The following is a 20,897-nucleotide window of genomic DNA, read 5'->3' on the forward strand; positions in this document are numbered from 1 at the left end:
ACAGGGGAATTACTTACCAATTATAAAACAGACTCAACTTTGGGACATTTCTTTTAATTTATGACCAATTAAAATAGATTTGGACAGGACAAAACCCCAAACATTAATTGACACACTTCCTCTCCTCTTTCCCAGAGTTAATTTAATTCCTTCACTTCAGGCTCCTCTACCTGCCCCACAAGTGGTGCAGAGGGACAGAGAATGGGGTGTTATGGTCACTACCCAGCAGTTTTCCACTGCTGCTCTTTACTTCTTAGAGCACTGGAGAAATTCCAGTCACAGTCATATCCTGAGCTACATAAAAAGAAAAAAAATCAGCAGGACAAGGGAGGTGAACCTTCCCCTACACTCCACTCTTTTGAGAGCCCACCTGGAGTACTGCATTTAGCTCTGTGGCCCTCAGCAAAAGAAAGGCATGGACCTAGAATTGGAACATCATCTCTCCTCTGAAGAAATGCTGAGAGAGTTGGAGTTGTTCAGTCTGGAGAATAAAAAGCTTAGGGGAGGCCTTATTATGTATTTTCAATACTTACAGGTGGCTAATAAGAGTGATAAGAGACATTTTATCAAAGCCTGTAGTGACAAGACAAGGGATAATGGTTTCAAATTTGAACTTTTTGTTTGTTGTTAGAGGATGGATAGCATTTATTTATCACTTCATTTTCACATCTTCAATCAGAAGATGTTTAATTTTACATCTAGCTCAGGTATCTATTTTCTATGTCCTGGTTTGGGCCAGGGTGAAGCCAACTTTCCTTTTACTGATTTTTTTTCATTCAGTAAGCTAGGCTGTGCATCCCTTGGCCCTCAAAGCTCTACACTCTCTCTGGCAGCAGTCCAGCACTTTTCAGACTGTTCACAGCTAAGGAGCTATGGGAATTTCTCAGGGGGGAAAGGAAGGCCAGAGGCTTTTGTACATTCCTGAACACATTTGTATATATTTGTACATATTTTCTTTTATCATTAGTGTATCATTAAACCTGTCTAGCTTAGTTCTTCAATCCAGAGCTTGTCCCTCCTTATTCTATCTCTCTTCCCCTAGCTGGGTGGTTGTCTCTGGTTTATTACAGATCCTGAGTCAAACTGTGACACTCAATTTTCAGGTTCAATATATTTAAACTAGAATTACTTTTAAACAATATTCTTACAAATATGTACTCCAAAACTGTATCAGTTTGGATTTAGGTTTTCAAGTAAAACATAAACTGCTTGCAAACTCTTTTGTATCAAATTTCTGCAGAACATGAAAGCATATTTTTTGCATAGAATTTATTTTTAATTAAAGAATAAAATGTCATTAGTAAATATCATTCAATGGTGTCATAAATGCTGATGGTATCAATACCCACCTTCACAAACAGGCTGTATACCTGACCAGGAACTATTCAGCAGGCATGTTCGTTCTGCAGATCCTCGTAGCTGATAACCCATTTCACATGAAAAACGTAGCAGACTTTTTATTTTGAACTCATCCCCTAGTCTAGACCCATGAGCTGGTACTCCTGGATCATCACAATAGCCAGGATTATTTCCTGTAAAACACAACAGAGCATAACTATTGGCAGAAATGTTATGTACAAATGTAGTGGTAGTGCAAATACTCTCTTGCAAATAGTAATACTAACTGTATTGTTTCTGTTACAATTAATCACTTTTTTTTCAGTGTGAGAGGCTGAAACCAACGCCAAAGTTGTAAATAATGTCTTTTAGCCTACTTCTTATCTGAAACCGAGAGACCTAAACATAAAATGTGATTTAAACAAACAAAAAAACCCAAAACAGTAAAAAAAATTGTAAACACAGGAAGCACCCATCATTTTCTGTCAGTTGCATTTTTGTTGTGTTGTATATTTTACATAAATAATGTTTCTACACATAGTATTTTATAGTTCAGCTACTCTGCTAGTAGTAACTTCTAATAACAAAAAATAGGTAACAGCATGAGTACAGAGAACCACATTCAAGTTTCTTAAGAAACATATTTGTGTCTGTCATCACCTCATTTGGAACTATCTTTAAGGTTCCTTCCAACCCTAGTGAGTGCTGCTATTCCAAATCACACCAGATCCATAATTATGAGTTAATGCACTACACTGAAATCCTTACACATAATCCCTTAAATCATAAACAGCTGACCAAGTCTAGGACTATGTCTGGATGCAGTTGTATCAAGACTCCTCTTTGAGATGCAGTTTAGAATTCAAGGGGTTCCACTCCAGTTCCATGACTCAGTGGTAAGGCCTTCCTCACTCTTTTCCCTGATCCTTGTGCAGATCACTCCAACTCAATGTCAACTCAATCTCCCCTATCCCTGAATAAATAATTTCTTCTAATCCCTGTGTAAATCACTAAAATCCAATTCTAACCCCTACACATCCCTTCCACACAGTAAGTAAAAGAGTGAATTTTGCCATCGGACTCTGCTAAGTTGTGTTTTTTTTAAAATCTATAATAAAATCAATTTTTTCCCAATATCTTTGTGATTCTATAAATTATCTTAAGAACTTTTACTCCCATTGGTGGCAGAGATAAATGGCAAGATTTTTTTCTTGGAGACATCTTGTTTTGTCTTGGAGAAAGTTTAAACCTGAGACTTGCAAGTTCATAGTCAAAGGGTATAGACAAAGGCAGGCACAGTATTATGAAGATCTAGACTCTTAATTTTTTTTAAAGTGTAGATTACTACATATTCATTATTGAAAAATGAGTGAGTCATCTTAAGCAAAGATCTCAACTGTCACTTAACTCTGCTAACACTGCTGTTCATATTCCTTGAGTATAAAAGAAAAGCTTTCTCAGTTGTCCTCAGCACAATCATTCTTTCACTGACGTTATGAATGCAAATTATTAATATTGGTTTTTAATGGAGTAATCTCTTGAATATCCAACAGGAAAAGTGTAGTAATTTTTATAATTCCTAATGTCTTAGAGGGATAAGACACCTTTTTAAGGTTTTTTGACTGTTTGGGAGTTTTTGTTTTTATTTTTTAAATTGTGTTAATACAGATAAGATTTCTCATTCTCATAGGGAATCACCTTGCTCTCAAGATGGTGTCATATCATGCTTAAACTTAGAAAATTAAATTTTGCATCAGTAACAATGATTTAGTAATACTAGGCATATTTTCTCCATCATAGGAGATGACTAGAGTGGTCTTTAATGTTTTAAAAATGCATGAGTCTATAAAAATGCTATCATATTAATGATCAATATCTGAACAGTCTCAGTTCTTAAAATCTCTTTCCAACACCAGCACAAAAATATCCCTTCTGGTGGGAAATGTTGGGTAACAGCACTAGAGGACTCTGACCTTAAAAATGTTAAAGTCTTGGTGCAATCTCAGATCTGGCATTTTGTATTGCATGAAAAGGTGACAGTAACATAAATGTGGGCTTACAATAAGCAATAAAAGGCCAATTCTGTGTGGAAACTATCTGTATGATTGTCCTGCAGAGATTCCTTTCAGATCTAGGCATAGAGACCATGATGGAAGAGAGATCCAGCAGTCTGAGAAGACTCTATGTAAACTTCTCATTGAGCAGTAGGGAACAGAAAATAAACAATGATTTAAATTCACTTTCTTCCCTCAGTGTTTCAAATTCTGCCCAGCATCCTTGAAGAATCACCTTATGAATGGACTATTCAATTATTCAGAGCTTTTTCAAAAGAAATAATTTAAATACCTTACACCTATTTAAATTATTTCAAATCTGAATTGAACCACATTGAATCAGCCCAACAGTGGGCATGTCCAACAAGTTACAGGAAGCTATAAGAAGATTCTATAACGTGTAATCATGGAACAATTTTCTCATTAAGTAATTTCTTTCTTAAATGCCTCAGTTTTTTGGGTTTTTTTTCCTATCTATCAAAGTGTGCAGATTTCTTTCCCTTAAAAAAATTATTAATACACTATGGATGTTCTTAGTAGCCAAACCTTGTCTGATGTTTGAAATTAAAAAAAACCTGTGTGATGTTTTATGTCTTGCTCTAAACTTGCATAGTGAGTCTAAGGGCAAATAAACTGTCCCTATACTTCCTGATAACACCAAGAACATTGTAAAGGTTTATGGTATTTGCAAACTGTGGCACTAATAAAGAATATTTTTGTAAGTGAAGAGAGGAACATAACATACAAGTTTATATTCTAGCACCTTTGTTGTGATGCTTTTTAATCAACATTTTTTTTGTGTGAAACAACTTTTGTTTACACAAAACAGTGTTCACAAAAATAGAATTTAACACATGCATTCTTTCTAAGCAGAACTCTACCATGTTTTAAATAGCATTTTGTGGCTTCTACATACAGCGCTAAACAACTAAGGAGTAAAGTTACTAAGTAATGACAAAAAGAAGGAGACTTTTGGTGAGAATATTTCAATACATGGCTACGATTCAGCTGAGTAGCTATTGGTGAAATTAAAATATACTTGGAAAAGAAACAAAACAAATACCTGGCTGTAGCAAAATAATTGCTTGAGAATAGCTTCATTCATGCAATTATAAGATGACATTCAGATGATGGTTTGTACAAGTACCTGAACAATGAGGGAGAGTCCCACTCCAGTGACTATCTTCTTGGCATTCCCTAGTAGAATTTCCTATGAGCCTTCGACCCGCTGTGCAAGAATAGTGAATTATGGAGCCATATGTAAATTTTTCTCCTGAAAGAACTGCATTGGCAGGTACCCCAGGATGTCCACAAGAAATGGCTAAGAGAGGAGGGAGCAAAATATTATAAAGTGCTTTCATGCCACAGAACCAACCTATGCTAACCTTTAAACTTGAGGCTGGTTCCACAGAATATAAATCCTCTCTCTGGATTTCAGCTCCTTCATATCTTCAGTTTTGCTGCTGCTATGGATGATTTACTGGTCAATTTTAAGATTAAACCTAAAACTACCTGTCAAACTGCCCCATCCAGTTGAGCCTTTCACACAGAGCTCTCCTTCCTCATTCATTGCCATTCACTGCTCTTCCCTACAAATAATACACATTATTTCTATTAAGGCTGGGTAAGAAGAAACCAAATAAGGTTAATATTTCAATGTGATTATATATTACAGATACAATAACGGTAAATAGCTTTATCATATCTATAAAATAACTAGATGCAGTTTAGACAGTATAGAGAAACAAAAAAATGTAATCTGTAGTGTTATTACAGCAATTTGTTGCAATAAAGTGAGGAAGAGGAAAATGTATTACTGATTGTTTTTGTAAATTATGAATCATTTTTATGCTTAAGTTAATTCAGATAAACAGTTTTGGTATGGAATAACTGGCAAACCAGTAGTTTAATTCTGTTATATAAGGAAACATAAGTCATCTTAATGTAAAACATAAGTTGTATTCTGAATGGTTTTTTTGTGTAAAACTTAGGTCACCCAGTAGAGAAAGAAAAATCAAAGAAAGTAAGTTTTACATAACTTTAGTAAACAGTCACACAACTTAAACAATTAACATTCAAGTGGAGCAATTGAATTTGAGCAGCTTTATGAGTTACTTGAATGATTGCTCAATGGGTCAAATATATTTTTAGGAAAAGAAAAAAAAAAAAAAAAAAGACTGGTATTATGATGACTATTAATCCTGACAGACATGTTTTTTTTTCTCTTATACTGGGTCCCATGATAAGGTCAAATTGATTGCACAATGGATTTCTGCCAAATGACAAGGTCCTGACCACTACTGTTTTACTGCTGTGTGTTTTTCTTGCTTTCCTTGGGCTGGCTTAAGCATTTATGTAGCAAGCCAAGTCAGGACACTGATCTAGCTGAACAGTACTCCCACAGAAAAAAACAGTATGTAGTTTTCAGCCAGATCAGTTACCTTAATGCTCTTGCTTCAGTACCATGTAAATACTAGTCCCACCTTGATTCTGGAAGGAGCCACAGTGGGTTATCAGAGTTTTTGGAAGAAAATAACACATAGGTCACCTTAATGTGGCTGTATAATGATTTGTAGCAAGTAGCATGCACATTTTTCCAGTTTATGAGGAAGAAATTAAGCATCCATTTTTTTGCAATTACATTCATAGGTATTGCCTTGTATATCAAAGAGCAGCGTGTTTCTAGTCTTTTACTCTTAACTAGAATTGCTGGCAAACATTGTGTCCACCTTGGGTTTAAAATTTCTATCACCTGCCTCTCCAAGCACTCTGCCCTATCACCAAAAGCAATCTTATGCTTGAAAAAAAATTAATTATCAATTATAACTTTTGAATATTGCATCTCTCTCATAGTTCTTGAAAAGACTCTGAGTTACTTCATCTGTGAATAGATAAAGAGATCTTTCTCATAGAAAGAGCTCTATTAATTTCAATGAGTTTTTCTGAGGGCAAAGAATGATAAATTTGTCCTGGTGATATTTAGGATTCAGATACAGTTTCAGTCCATCACCAGCAAATTAGCAGTAGCTAATCCAGTAATTGACTGAGAAATGTAAGCACCTCCCAAACTCATTGAAAAGTTTGCACAGCCTAAATAAGTCGTTTCTAGAGAAAGCTCACTAATTCCTGTCCTGAGGGGACAGACACCTACAATTTTGCCTAAAATCTTACAAATGCTTGTGAACTAAGTGATTTAGATTGTCCATCCTCTTCTGCCCCTTGAATAAGGAGCATCCTTTCACACTGACATCAGTTCCGCCAAGTAGGAATCATCAACAAAACTGGGACATGAATTTTCATGTTTTTTCTAAGATGCAGACCTATTTACATTCATTGATTTGATTAGCAAATAAGTATAAATTAATAAAATAAAGCATTTAAGTAAAAAATCACAATTCTGTAAAGGAAATTCTCTGCATTTGCACATGAAATTAAAACTTTAATTTATTTTTCCTATAACTGCATTGTAATTCAGAAAATTAACAATTATCAGAGAATAAAAATATACTAATGGAAAATGAAAGGCAGCCAAACTGTAATTTTCTACAAAACTGAAGCTTACTGAATTGATTGCAGAAAACACCAGAATATTTCCTCCCTCTTTGGGGAAAAAAAGTGAAGGAAGAAGTATAAAGTGATACTATGAAAAGAGCCTCTTGAGCAATATTTTCCTACACAAAATTTCATAGATTTGTCCTCTCATACCCACTTAAATATGTCTGAAAAAAATCATAATTCTGAGATAGACATTAGTGGTCTTAGACTATCAATCTAAATTATAATGTAAACCTAATAATTTACATTTTCCTAGCTGTTTTCCATTATCTTAACAATACACCAAAAGGGGAACTTAATCTTAACTCTCAGGAACTTGAAATAAGAGCTCCACCATTCTCTCCAAACTCATTTTTTACAATAACAAGTTTCATGACATCTTGTCTTAGTGTTTGTTTACTGACTTGTATAATTTGCAATACGTTGATCCTCAAGTCCAGGATTTCTGGTCTATCATGACTAAAAATCTTGTACTTCTCCTTAATGTTAATCCAACTGAATGAATACTTACACAAACACTTTGGTAGTGATCTATCCCACAAGCCATTAGCTTTACAGGTCAAAGCAGATGAGCCCAACAGATAAAAGCCCTTCTTGCAATGGTATGCCACACTTGTTCCATATTTGAAACTTTCAGGATAATTCTGCTGTCCATGCCGAATTGCATTTTCCACAAAGCCAGGATCAGAACAGTTCACAACTGTAAGACAAACAGTGTTCATCACTGATATATAATAGCAATGTCATCAATAAAGTGTAACAGTGATTTTTTTTTTTTTTGTTACTTCACTAGCAGTTAATGACTGTGGTCCAATTGATATCCTTTGTGGTTTTTACTGACTTAAATATCAGATATGTTGACTCCTAAGGAAGTCTCCAGATCTTATTGCTTTGAAAGTAAATATTATAAATTTACTCCCATTCTTGTAATAGCCTTGGACATAAAAGTGGTTCAAAGATAAAAGTGGTTCATAAAAGTGGTTCAAAGATAAAAGTTAAATTGGAGGCATTTTCTATCTATCTCTTGGTAGGTTTAGTTTGGTCTTCTATGTAATTTTTATGTGAAGAAAACCAAATTAATATAAAACAAGGATGTATTTTACATAACATTTTAACATTTTCTTTTTTGCTTTCCTATAAACGGAAAAATTGTTTTCAACATTAACAAGAGCATTTTCTGCTATTAGTGTATAGAACACAAAAAGGAAGATAGCGAAAAATAAAATATTTTAAAGTGGAGAGGGAGTGAGGGTAACACCAAAAAGCTTGAAGTTATTTTCAGATAGCAGTGGAAAAGCTAAGAAATGATGCCTTTTGTCATGATTGTTTAGTTTCTATATAACATATATCTGCCATCCTCAATCTTTGGTTTTATACCCTGCAGTGAACATGATGGTTTGTTGGTAGAACATAATGATGAGACACTGCAGTCTCCATTGAAAAGTCCAAACTTTGTAGCCTGTTCATCCGAAAGCTATCTGAAAAATTATAAAAGCCTTATCTACTTGTCCTGTCTTCTTTCTACATTTAATGTAATAAATAAAAAACAGACCTAGAATATTATAGATTATTCTAAATTACAGTTCATCAAACAATGACAGAAATCTCATTTCAAGGATATAAACTAGTAGAAAATAATTTTCATGAAAAAGAAACCAGTGAAGAACATCAGACAGCATTATCACTTTAGGTAAGACATTCAGAGTCATTAATGCACTGGTTTTAACTCTTGAATCATATGTTTTTTTCAAAAGGGTAACTTTTATCATACATGTAATTTAAACTTACGGATTAGCTAACATACTAGAGCAATGCAGATTTTGCAAACGTTCATTCATTGAAAGAATATTTCACTCAATCAACTAAAAATTATCAGGATTTAAAAAAAAAATAAACATTCTCAAATTTAATTTTGGGTGAATAACAGTTTAAATTGGTTTTCTTTCTCTTTCTTTTTTAAAGGCACCATCTTAAAAGTATTAAATGGCCATAACTGCAATCTTGCAGTGGATTCTAGACAAGCATATACCTAGGTCTAAAAACATCCCATATGAAATCAATTTTTTCCTTTATAAAACTTATTTTAGAAGCAATACTTGGAGGGTGAGGGAGAGCACCCTTTGGCCTGAAGCAAACCCATTTGTCATCTACTGATTGTTATTAAAAACACTGAAGATTAAATTATGCAGAAAAGCAATAGATACTTTTAAAACATCGGGTACTACAATGATGTACATAAAGCATTAATAAGGTGTTATCTAGACTGATGATGGTTAATGGAAGACACCTGGGTTGTTTTTTCCTGAGTAGTAAAGCTACAGAATATCCCAACTGAAACTATTCCCATTCTGTTTGATAGTGAATCCTATTAAATAACTCACCAGAGAACTTACATTTAGCTTACACTACACACGTAAGCTTATATTTCATACCATCAACATTTATTTGGACTTAGTGTTATAACCTTATAAATCGGATATGTGCAGGTTAAATAAATATGTGTTTAAGTTTTAACAAGTATTTACAACGGCTCTCTCTTTTTTTAAACTACTTAAGGTTTTTAAAATGTAACAAAATAAAATATAACTACTTAAAATTTAAACTTTAGTTTCAATAATAGGTAAGCCTGACATGTTAGCTTCTGAAAAGCCAGCATTAGAAATTAAGTGAAAATAACTTTGTTTCACAAAGATATGCTGCCCTAAAGCTACCCAAAAGCAATTCTAATTGAATTATCTTTGAAACACAATAAAGAGACTAGAAAAACTTAATTCTTCATACAGAGCAGAAATATGTAATGTTCAAGGAATAAATTACCGTCTCAAAGTGTCAATTTGTCTGTGTGATATAGTGTTCTCATTCTTGTACCAGTAGCATCTGTTTAGTCAACTCAGTAAAGAATAAAATACAGAAGTCATGGAATGCATAACTTAAGCATGTTCTCTGTGCAACAAAAGTCCTGCATCATACATTAAGTCTAATAAAATGATTATGCAAGCAAATACTTTCCCTCAAGCTAAAAAGTAAACAAAATCATGCCTGCAGTGCCATTTAACATCAGCTACAGATTTTTAAATATATATATACACACACACAAGTGTGCTGTTGCTAAGAAGGGCTGCAGTAAAGATGAATTTTAGAAAATAATTTGAGTTGGCCACCATACAGAACTAAGGCAGTAGTTTCCCTGATTGCCTTTCACCCTGGGGACTCAGTTGCAAATCATGGTGAGAATAGATGGAGATTGCTTTATCTCAATGACAGCTGTCAAAGGTTACAGTGGAAATGATTTCTGGCACTCTCAATTTAGTCTGTTGAGAAAAGCAGAAGAATACTTTAAGTCTGCCCTGATGACTTCAGAACCTTACACTGAGTAGATTCAAACCCTCGAAGACAAAGAAGTAAAAAGACTGTGTCAGAGTCCTTCAGGCAGTTTTCTGTTAAAAAGCTGAATGATCATCAAAAAGTACATCAATCACAGTATTTCATTTCTTGTTCTCACACTCTCACTTTTTTTTGACAGAAATAGTTAAGGTTATTTTTTAAACTTTCATATCTGATAAACCATGTTTTTAAAGGTTTTTATTTGAAGAGTGTGGTATTAATGTTGGCATCTAGAACATGCAAAGGAACTGGCACTCAGAGTGAGTAAGACCAGAGAATTCACTCTGACTTTAATTAACTAATTTAAAAAGCATATATGAAATCTTTTCTTATTATTCTATTTCCAGTAGGAACCCAGGCACCAAAGTAGCAGATGGATTAGAAAGATGAAGTATTTACATGTCACTGTTCTCTAGATGTGCTGTCTACATGTACATTCATTTGTGGGCATCTGTGTACTAGTATCAACACAACAACTTCTGACATAATAGTACAAACTCTGGGACCATCTCTTAAATTATTATCTCAATATTTTTCTTAATCAGAACATTGTTTTTCACATGGGAGAGGAGGTCTATGAAGTTGCCCTAAAAGATGTTTCTGCTACCTTTTAAGAAGTCGATGTCTGATCTGGCACATGCCACATGAGAAAGGGGCAAGAATAATTTCAAGTCCCATGTCATCTCTGCCAGTTTCAGGTAAATATCTCTAACACTGTATGGCATCTCACCTCTGTATTTAGGAAACTTAGTCAAGCTCTAATTATCCTTCTGAAGGATCTCAACTTGCTATTGACATGAGCAGATGAGGTATATCTAATATTAAAAATATATTAAAAGTCTCAAAAAACACCTCTGTCTTTTGAAAAACAAAAGCAAACAAAAGAAAAAATCTTCTTAGGTTATATGAAACCTTGATACTGCCATAGATGAAAAACAGCTTAAATTCAGAGTTGCTTTATCTTTGGATGAGAAGACTTGATCATCAGTCCAAATCTCTCCTTTCTATCAGGTGTCATCAGAAAGGTTATTTTTCTTGTCAATGAAGAAGTGGAACATATTACCACTGGATCAAATCATATACCCAATAAAGAAAACATTACAATATTGGCAGTTCCTTGTATATATCAGATTCTTCATAAGACATAAAGTCTAGTTGAGCTTTTCAATAACCTATCAGTAATGACATAAAGAAAGACCGTTCAAATTAGAAATTCGGTACAAAACAAGGACGTATGAATAAAGAGAACTGAATTTTTCTTTGCTAACTATTAGCCTGGACTTAATGATACAGACTGGAGAATGGGGGCTAGCTCAAACCTTTGCCAAACAGATCTTCCCAGCGTAAGCTTTCTGGTTTTAATAGAACTGCCCTGCTTTATTTTCTGAAAGTACCAAGGTTTCCAATGCATACAGAATAGATCAGTTGAAAAAAAAAAAAAAACTAAAAAAACTAAAAAGAAAATCTTCTGCAAAGTGAAGTGATCTGTATTTTGTAGTAACCACATGTAGTGTCTCATTGAAATGAAGCCAAGTTCGTTATTGACTCAAGTGAACTCAACCGAAGTTTGAAAGAAAGGTCTGTTGAATTAAATGATACAGGTTTGCCAGGAACATCAATCTCTTCTGGAAGAGGCTGGAATATTTACTTTCTTTGTACACAAATTCATAACTCATCAGTAATAATAAACTCAAATACAAATGTTTTTCATCCCTTAAATAAAAGGCAATATTAGAGGACAGGCATATGCCAGAAGTGCTATTACTTGCTTTTGGTTAGTTCTAATACATTCATTAAGGGTAAATTTGATATAAGACATTCAGTCGGTAGGATTTTGATGTTGGTTTCACAGTGTGGATATAAAATTATCATTTCAGAATGATGTCATCATTGAAATGCACTTTATTATTGCTGAAATCTAACCAATAAGGATTTTTAAAATCTTCTTTCACATGTCTAATATAATTCAAGATTTCTTCTATTTAAGACCTTTTAGTAAAAAGAATGTCTAGTCATTTGGAACTATGCATATTCAGCCTCTAATGCAAACTATATCAAGTTATTAATAGTGCCTAATTAACATAAAACTGTTACAGCCATTTTTACAGCATATGGTCCAAAAAGACAATATTTACTGAAGTAAAAAAAAATTGTACATTGAATTCTGCGCTGAGTGAAGTGATGTAAATGTAGTTATGCTATGATGTTATTAGGGAGGCAGCTTACAGTACAGATGACTTCTTTACCCACATAAACAGGTAGAATTAAACCAGGTAGATGCATTCCTAAATTCATAGTGAGCAGCAGCATATAGGCATGCTCTTTTCTAAAATATTCCAAATAGTCATTCATTTTAAGAAAGAATATTTACACAGGAATACATGAAAAAGTCTATTTTCCTTTTGTTTTGGCTGGGGTTTTTAACAATGTCAAGTCAAGCATAAGCTTGGATTCTTGCAACTAGGAATTGGGTTTCAGGACTTTAGAATTTAGATAATCTCTCACAGTTTTTAGTCAATGTATGGAATACATTTCTGCTTGTTGAAGTTCTTTTCTTTTTGTTATTTATTAATCTAATTTGGGAAAAATAGTTGTATCCCCTTTACTTATATGTATCTTTCAGTGTTTTTTGAGTGTGAGTCATGCAGAGATGGTTGAAAATTACCATCTAGTTATATAGTTTTATAATTTGGTTCTCTCTTTCACTTGTTTTCCTTTTAATAAATGTACATGAGTTCCATATAAATAGCTGAGTAACTCAGCTTGTAAATGGCACTGAACTTCAGCACTAGCATGCACTCTCTGCCTCTGACAGTCAAATAGAGAAGAACCAGACTACACCTACAGGATATGAGAAAAAAAATGTATATTTTTAACAAGTAAAACCTTTTCAGGTGCCACACAGAGGAGACAGAGGAGTTTGTTCACTACAGTCTAACAAACAGTATAAAAGGGGAAAAAAGTACTGGATTCTAAATAGGAACAGTTTGCTAATTCCTGTTTCTCTGTTCCAATAATTACATTTCTATGCTAGTTGACTCACTTGAATAAATTCTGAGAGAAGTTACTGAGGGAATTGTCATCTCCGTATTGTTTAATGAGAATGAAAGGTCTAATTCTACACACACTGAGCTTGAAATTGCATCAGCTTTCTCTGAAACAGTATGATGAGCTAATCACCAAAGGTAATCATTATTCTTAGGAACAACCATTGTAATACAATATGATTTTTAATAAACCAACAGGTGGAGACAACAAAGCTACCAACAGTTGTAGTTAACTTATTATTTGAGTCCCAATATTAGTATCCTTAGCACAACTTAGCTGACTCCAATTTCCTTTAGCACATTAAAGACAAATTACAAAGGACGAAAAGCACAGTATTTACACTGATTTAACATTGCATTTCTGAAAAAAATATTTTATCTGCTTCAGTATTAACCCACTTTTCAACAAGCTTTCTAACTTGGACCTGTTTAATAAGAGAGAACAACAGAATTCCAGACTTGTATTCTGAATAGTGGAAGATGCAATTATTTTAAAAATTATGGTTTTTAAGTTTGTGAAGTAATATTTACCTTCTTAACTTTGTAGTCAGCATTCAGGCATGAGTTCTAATGCATGCAAAATAACTGAAACTTTCAACAGGCTAGGGAAAAACTAAGTGACTTGCATGATTCCTTTCTGAGGATGCATGATTTAGCAAAGATTTGTCAAATTATGTTAGAGAAGAAAAATCCTACCAGACTTGCCAATCCCAATTTAACACTCAAAAATTTCTTAGATTTGATATACATTTTTTCTATATATATGTATACATGTATAGCTAGATCAATTGATCAGTTGATTTATTGATTATCTTTTGGTTCTATTTTTTTGCATGTCCTGTATCAGGTACAATTATCATGTTCTCTCTAGAGACTAAGCTTTCTTTATTTGTTTTTGTTTTACACTTGAAAATCAGCACTGCTGTTAAAACTTATAAATGGACCTAGGTAACTAACTTTGAAAAGGGAATATGACCAGGAACAATATTTTAAAATTAGATCCATTAAAATACATTTCCTTCTGGAGAGTTCACAACAAGAGCATTGAAAGATATACAGTATCTTAAAAATTAATCTGAATTACATACCAATATTTCGAAGGCAGTGTATAGGATTATGCCTGAAAAAAGTCATTAAAGAGCAGAGAACGTATGAGAAAGTTTCTTACCTTGGCAGTTGGGTAAAGGGCTACTCCACTGCCCATTGCTTCGGCACTGCGCACGAGAAGCACCCTGAAGTAAGTACCCAGTGTTGCAAGTAAAATTCACAACATCATTTAAATTGAACTCACTGCCATTAGTCGTTCCATGAGCCGGATTTCCAGGATGTCCACATGTGATTGCTGTTTAATGAAAAATAGGCAGGTTAGCATCGAACTCAAAAGTACTGTTCCATGTGATCACTTGCAGATTGGAGCTCTTTTGGTATGTTTTACATGTATATAAGACATTTAAGAAAAAAACGGATATACTTATTCAGAATTCTTAAATGACAGGAGAAAAATCTTAATTTTTCCATAAAACTTTTAGAACCCACTTTTGCCTTATGTTGAAAGTTGTAATATAAATATTCTTTTATATATGCATTTTGACACCCATTATATGTATTAGACCTTAAAAATATGTAGAGGGTTCACAATATTTCCTAATAATGCAAATTTTTAAAACCCCATTTTTTCTCTGCAAGCTTCAAAAGGTAGTAGGGTCAAAGAAATTGAATGTGGTGTACTGCTTCAAGCATTCCAGATTTCTGAAGAATTCCAAAGTTCTCAAGTTGCTTTGCTACAGTAGTGATCCTTTTAAACAGATTTTCTTATGGCAATAGAGAGATCAGTGTTGAAGTAAATATTTTCCATTCTGTGTATTATGTGTTGATTACACTTAAATGACACTTCTAAAACACACTTAGTATAGTTAAGACCTAGCTTCCCACATGACATCATAATACAGAAAAATATAAAAAATACTGACAGAATAAAAAAAAATAAGTATACACACACACAACTTTTCAACACAGTGTTGGTGACATTTATCATCCTCAGATAGCCTATACTCAGGCTTACGTGTTGCTTTATTCCTTTGTGCTTTTATTTTAATTGAAGAGACAAGTGAAAAATAATTTAAACACATTTATTTTTATTTTATCACAGAGTTCAGCTGTGAAACAGTATGGATTTAGCCCTTAAATTGTATGAATGTATCTACTTAAACCACCTGAATCCTTTCTGCATTATCGTATTTGCAGCATTTGAAGATGAAACCCTAAACATCAGAACAAAATCTTACTGCATGCATATGATCAAGTTTATTCTAGCCCAGTTGTTGCATTTTTAAACTGCTTTTGATTATCAAGTTTCAATAAATAAAGCACTTTCCAGGGCCATAATAAATCAGTTAACATAATGCTTATGGAAAATCGTATTACATTTTAAAAATGTGATTACCTTCAACTTTCTCCAGTTTCCTGAACACATTATATGCCATAGTTTCTAACAACATATAATTTAGGTCTCTGGCAACAATTCTGGTAATGAAGGATAATTCTGTTCATTTGCCCTTTTCAATAAAAGCACTACCTAGTCAGTCAGTTCCTCTTTAGTGCTCATTACTCTTGACAGGATGCTGTTTTTCATAACACCTTCCAGAAACTAAAGATCACACGGAGTTCTTAATAACTGCTTCTAGTTCTGCCACTGCTCCATTGTGGTTACCAGATATCATTGATCTGTTAAACAATCAACACTACAATAGCTGCATTCACACAGTTGCAAGTATTTAAAGGTATATTTTTTTGAGGGAAAAAAATATTAAAAAAAAAACCAACCAACCAAACAAAAACAAAACACAAAAAAACACAAAGAAAAACTAAGATAATGTTGGCATTATAGCATATTCAATCACTACTAGGTTTTTATGCAGTCTGTTTAATATTGTTTACCTAAGCAGTAGCTAAGACATTTCAAATAAAAGTTACTACTCTTGTTTTTGTGTCATCTAAATGGTGAATTACAAATTCACTCCTCCATCCTAATATAAATAACTGCCCTATGTACGCATGAACACACATGCTTAGTCCGAAATATAACATGGGAGAATAGATGCACTTGGCATGTCTGAAATCAATACTTGCTTAGGAAATACACATTTCCCTTTCATATTACAAAGATACTAACCCACTTAATGTAATATAACTCTCAAATATATACTGCAGTTTTTAACACAGTATCTTTTGTAGACCCTGCAGACTTCCATCTCGCCAGGGAAAATATGTAACCCAGAAGAATTAATGGTAGCACTGATAGTATGTGGACAAGAGGGAAATCCAGTACCTACCTATATAATAAGCCTGTATTTCAGTCATAACTAATATAATATAAAATTTTAGTATAAAAGGATACTCTCCTCATTTTTGTTGTGCAGATAGTCACAGGAAGCTAATCAGACATCTCCACATTTAATATTAAGAAAACATATGTGTATTAAAAACTGTGCAAGACGAAGGAGGATGACTTCCATACGAAACTAAGAAGCTAAAGTAGTCATGATTGGAATAGTCTGTGTACTTTTGATAATATTTTTTGAAGATTACAATATCTAGTACTTGTAACTCTGAAATTTCTTTCAAAGTCAAATAAAAAACAATTTGACCTTCTGTGAAAATGTCACAAAACACAGACCAATTTGTGATAATTTTCAAGGACACAGCCCATATTTTTTTATAGTAACTCTGCCACATTTCTGGTTCCTGATTCACACTCCTCAGTCAGATGGCCATCTCAGTATCAAACAGAAAGGACACTTCTGCCACTGGTAAACAGCAAATTTTCACTTTCCTTCTCAGAATAACATCAATTTTTACAAGAATTTTTATAAGTATATAAATAAAGTAATAGAATAAATAGAAATTGATATTAAAAAAAAAATCTTCTATGGCTTTTTAGTCTGGCTTAGTTGTAAGCAAAATAAAGCTATATTGTAATGGAAAGTATTAGGCAACCTATAATTCCAGAAATTGCTGTTGGTTCCTCTCAAAATAGTAATGGTAACAACAATTTAGAAATAAACAGCCTTTTAGAAAATTAGAAATAGAAATTTAGAAATTTAGAAATTTAGAAATTTAGAAATTTAGAAATAAACTCCCCCTCAGCTTTGTCCCTTTCTTTTGAAGGGATTTTATTCATTGCACAGTAAAATTAATCCACTAAAAGTAATAATGACAGCTGGTGGCATTTATCTTTGATGAAAATAAATCACTTGAAGATATAAATAGGAATTTAGAAGGACACTGACACTTGGTAGATATTTCCTGCAGTTGAATGCACATAGAAATTTTAATTTTACCATTAAGAAAGAAAATACTAGACATTTTGAAAACTAATGACTTATTAATAATATATTTTCTCAGAAATAAACCAAATATATTAACATATATTGAACAGAAAAGCCAATTGTCTCAGTGACTATGTCTGTATAGACAAAAATACTTCTGTATGAATTGCAGACACCTTAAGAAAATCACAAAACTGAAACAATTTTTTAAAATGCTCTATTAAAAACAACAAAAATTGTATAAAATGGGCAGCCTTATTACAACTGAAAAATAATAACAAAACCAATCACACAATAAAGTAGTAAAATAAAAAGCACAGCAATCAGACTTGACTTATTAAATGGCTGATGGTTCAGAAAATGACAGAAAACCTGCCATGCAAATAAGGAAAGACTTAACAATTCCAATAATTAATTATGGGATTTTCAAAAGCAGATTAATTAAGAGCAATAAAAAATTCTACTAAAGTTTATAAAAAAGTTAACATTTTTTTCCAACAATGTGGTACAATCCAATACCATGCCTGAGCTTGTGTTGGTAAGTGTTAGGAGGCCAACTCAGAAAAATGGGTAGTCACCATTAAAACTGCACAGATAAACAGTGTTCAGTCTTTACCCAACAAATGAAAACAGTCCAAGGGATTTCAGTATTCCTGGTGGAAAAAAAAGGGCATACACTCAGTTAAACCCACACATGACATACAAATTATGCCTAGAGAAAGAAATAGATTAAGTTCTACAGTTGCAGCCTGCTGTTCAATCCACTTAAATGCCTCTGCCATTCTGTTTCTGAAACAAGAGAAATCAGAAATTTACTGGATATGGTTATTAAGCATGTGCCAGGTTAGAAACGGAATTAGATTATCATAATGACCCTTGTAACTGAAAATAAATAAATAAACAAATAAATAAATCTGATTTGAGCACCTTTGAACCTCTAATCCACTGTTCATGTTCAAGTATATTTAAAATAGTAGTAATAATTCAGTGAAAAATTCATGATACTTACGGACACAAACAGGAGTTTGTCCAGACCACTTGTGATCCTGTAGGCAAATTCTGACAGATGTGCCAACAAGTCGAAAGCCGGGATTACACTGGTAGACTACGGTATCACGGTAACTGAAACCATCTCCACTAATATGACCATTTACAATTGGATCCGGAGAACCACAGTGACCAGCTACAGTAAAAGAACAACCCATCAAAACCATGTATCCTTAAACCTTGCCAACATCTACGAGAATGCTATTTACTGCTTTCAATAAACAATATATTAGTCAAATACTGCACTGTACAGAACAAGTTCTGAAGTGGAAAAACTACAGGTGATATTCCTTCTACTTTTTTAGGGTGAAATGACATGCAAATAGTTCTAATCTTCTTATGCAGAAATGATGAATTCGTCAGGAAAATGTCTAGAAAATGTAAATTACAAATGTCTCAGATTACAAATAATTCCATTTAACTGCAAGCAAACTGACAACTTTAGCAAGGATATTTTTTTCCCCTTTGCCTTAGTAAGGTTGCCTTCTTTTTCCAAGAAGTTTGAATTAAAGTCTTTAACTCTCAAACCGATACTAGTATTTCATCATAGAGTTCTGATTTCTGTTATTCATTACTTCTCTTGGACTTTGTAAGTAGATCTCTGCTGATAAATTAAACATGGCTGGGACCATTCTCTGGCAGAATCTAATTACCACAGAGCAGTCTACACCTATAAAATGAAAATCTCTTGCCCACCAGACCAGCAAGCTGCTAGCCAGAATCAGTACTGGTTGAAGCTAAATTAAACAGTTCTTGGAAATTGTCTTGGACACTCTTAGCTAAAATATGTTTCAGGCATTATTCTAATAATTTTACAGGAGAGATTATCAAGTTTCATGCTTATTTGCATGTTCCTGTGTTGTTATTTTATTAGAACAAATATAGTGCTTGTTATTATACATATCCAACAAACAACTGATTTCTCACTAGGTGTTCCTCTGATATTAGTAGACTCAGACTTAATCAAATTAAAAAACAAACAAACAAAATAAAACCAACCACAAACACACGACTAATTTTTTACAAAATAAAGAAAACAAATAGTTTCTGTGGGATCACAGTTTACTGCCTTCAAAAGAAGCATTGAGTTATATCAGATATGTATATAAGTCCCACTAAGCTATATTAGCTTATAAAGGTATATATTTGCAGTGCCATTGTGCATTTAGGCCCCTATTTATTTTTTTACTTATGGTTATTAGAAATTTTCTACAGTCTAGTTTAAAGCTTGCAACATAGAAAGCAGATTTCTACACAGACTCCAGTTTTATAATCATGTTTTCTTCTAGTAATTGCAGTTGTTCCCACCTTTCAAGTACAGGAGAGAGCAGCCTAACAAAGACATTCACCATTAATGCAAAGTTATTCAGATTCTAGTTCATTTTATTTGGGTAGTTCGTAAACTCATTCCCTCTACTGCTGTATCATCTTGAAACCCCAACTGTATTAGTAGGAGGAACAAATCAATGGTCTGGCTGATCTATGGCCTAGGTGAACCATATAGCAGAGTAAAGGTATAGCTCAGTTTCAATCAGAATTTCTTCTAAATAAAACCATTCTTCATTACCCTAAATATTCAGGCATCAGGACAATTGTAATTCAAACAATTGGGACAATCAGATATTTTGGAAAAGGAAATCTATGAAACAGATGCAAAATGGGAAAAGAGAGGCTGTATTTATAAAAAATACGATGGAATCAATTTGATATATTAATTTTTTTTCAATATCTAAATAATGAAAAGTTGAAAAGCAGTTACTGCACTGAAGAAAAACACAGAGAACCAGAGGAAATTTCAAGAAGATAGCTGAGATGTGCCTACTTGTGTAATGTAAAATACAAAATACTATGCACTTCCTCTTAAACAGGGATTTAACACGTTGCTGGACTTACTATGGGAGCAATTTAATTTACCAATAATTCCAGGTAGTGGATTTAAAGATTTTTCTGGGAATTTTGACTCATTTATATTAAATACTGAAACAACTCAAAAACTGAAAGAGCACTGCAATAACACAAAATGCATGCAATTTTCCAATCAAGTAAAATTAGAATAAATTAAAACTAAGGAGGCTGCTAATGGAGTTTTTAATAAAAAATGCTCAGGGATTAAGGCAATCTGTCCATATGGTTCAAGATTGGTT

The 20,897-nt window shown here is 33.2% G+C and overlaps 1 protein-coding gene across 1 annotated transcript in view; it reads right to left on the reverse strand.

Annotated features, from left to right (window-relative positions):
* Positions 1-20,897, reverse strand: part of CSMD1 (CUB and Sushi multiple domains 1) — an 805,423-nt gene that overhangs the window by 29,013 nt on the left and 755,513 nt on the right. Inside the window, exons 53-57 of the mRNA XM_009999261.1 lie at positions 18,716-18,889; positions 14,547-14,720; positions 7,459-7,647; positions 4,540-4,713; positions 1,350-1,532 (exon numbers count right to left, since the gene is read on the reverse strand). Of these exons, the coding sequence (XP_009997563.1) occupies positions 1,350-1,532; positions 4,540-4,713; positions 7,459-7,647; positions 14,547-14,720; positions 18,716-18,889 (894 nt within the window). The remainder of the gene's footprint in view (positions 1-1,349; positions 1,533-4,539; positions 4,714-7,458; positions 7,648-14,546; positions 14,721-18,715; positions 18,890-20,897) is intronic.

This window comes from Chaetura pelagica, unplaced genomic scaffold (assembly GCF_000747805.2).
Source record: "Chaetura pelagica isolate M959 unplaced genomic scaffold, ChaPel_1.0 scaffold90, whole genome shotgun sequence".
Taxonomy (NCBI): Eukaryota; Metazoa; Chordata; class Aves; order Apodiformes; family Apodidae; genus Chaetura; species Chaetura pelagica.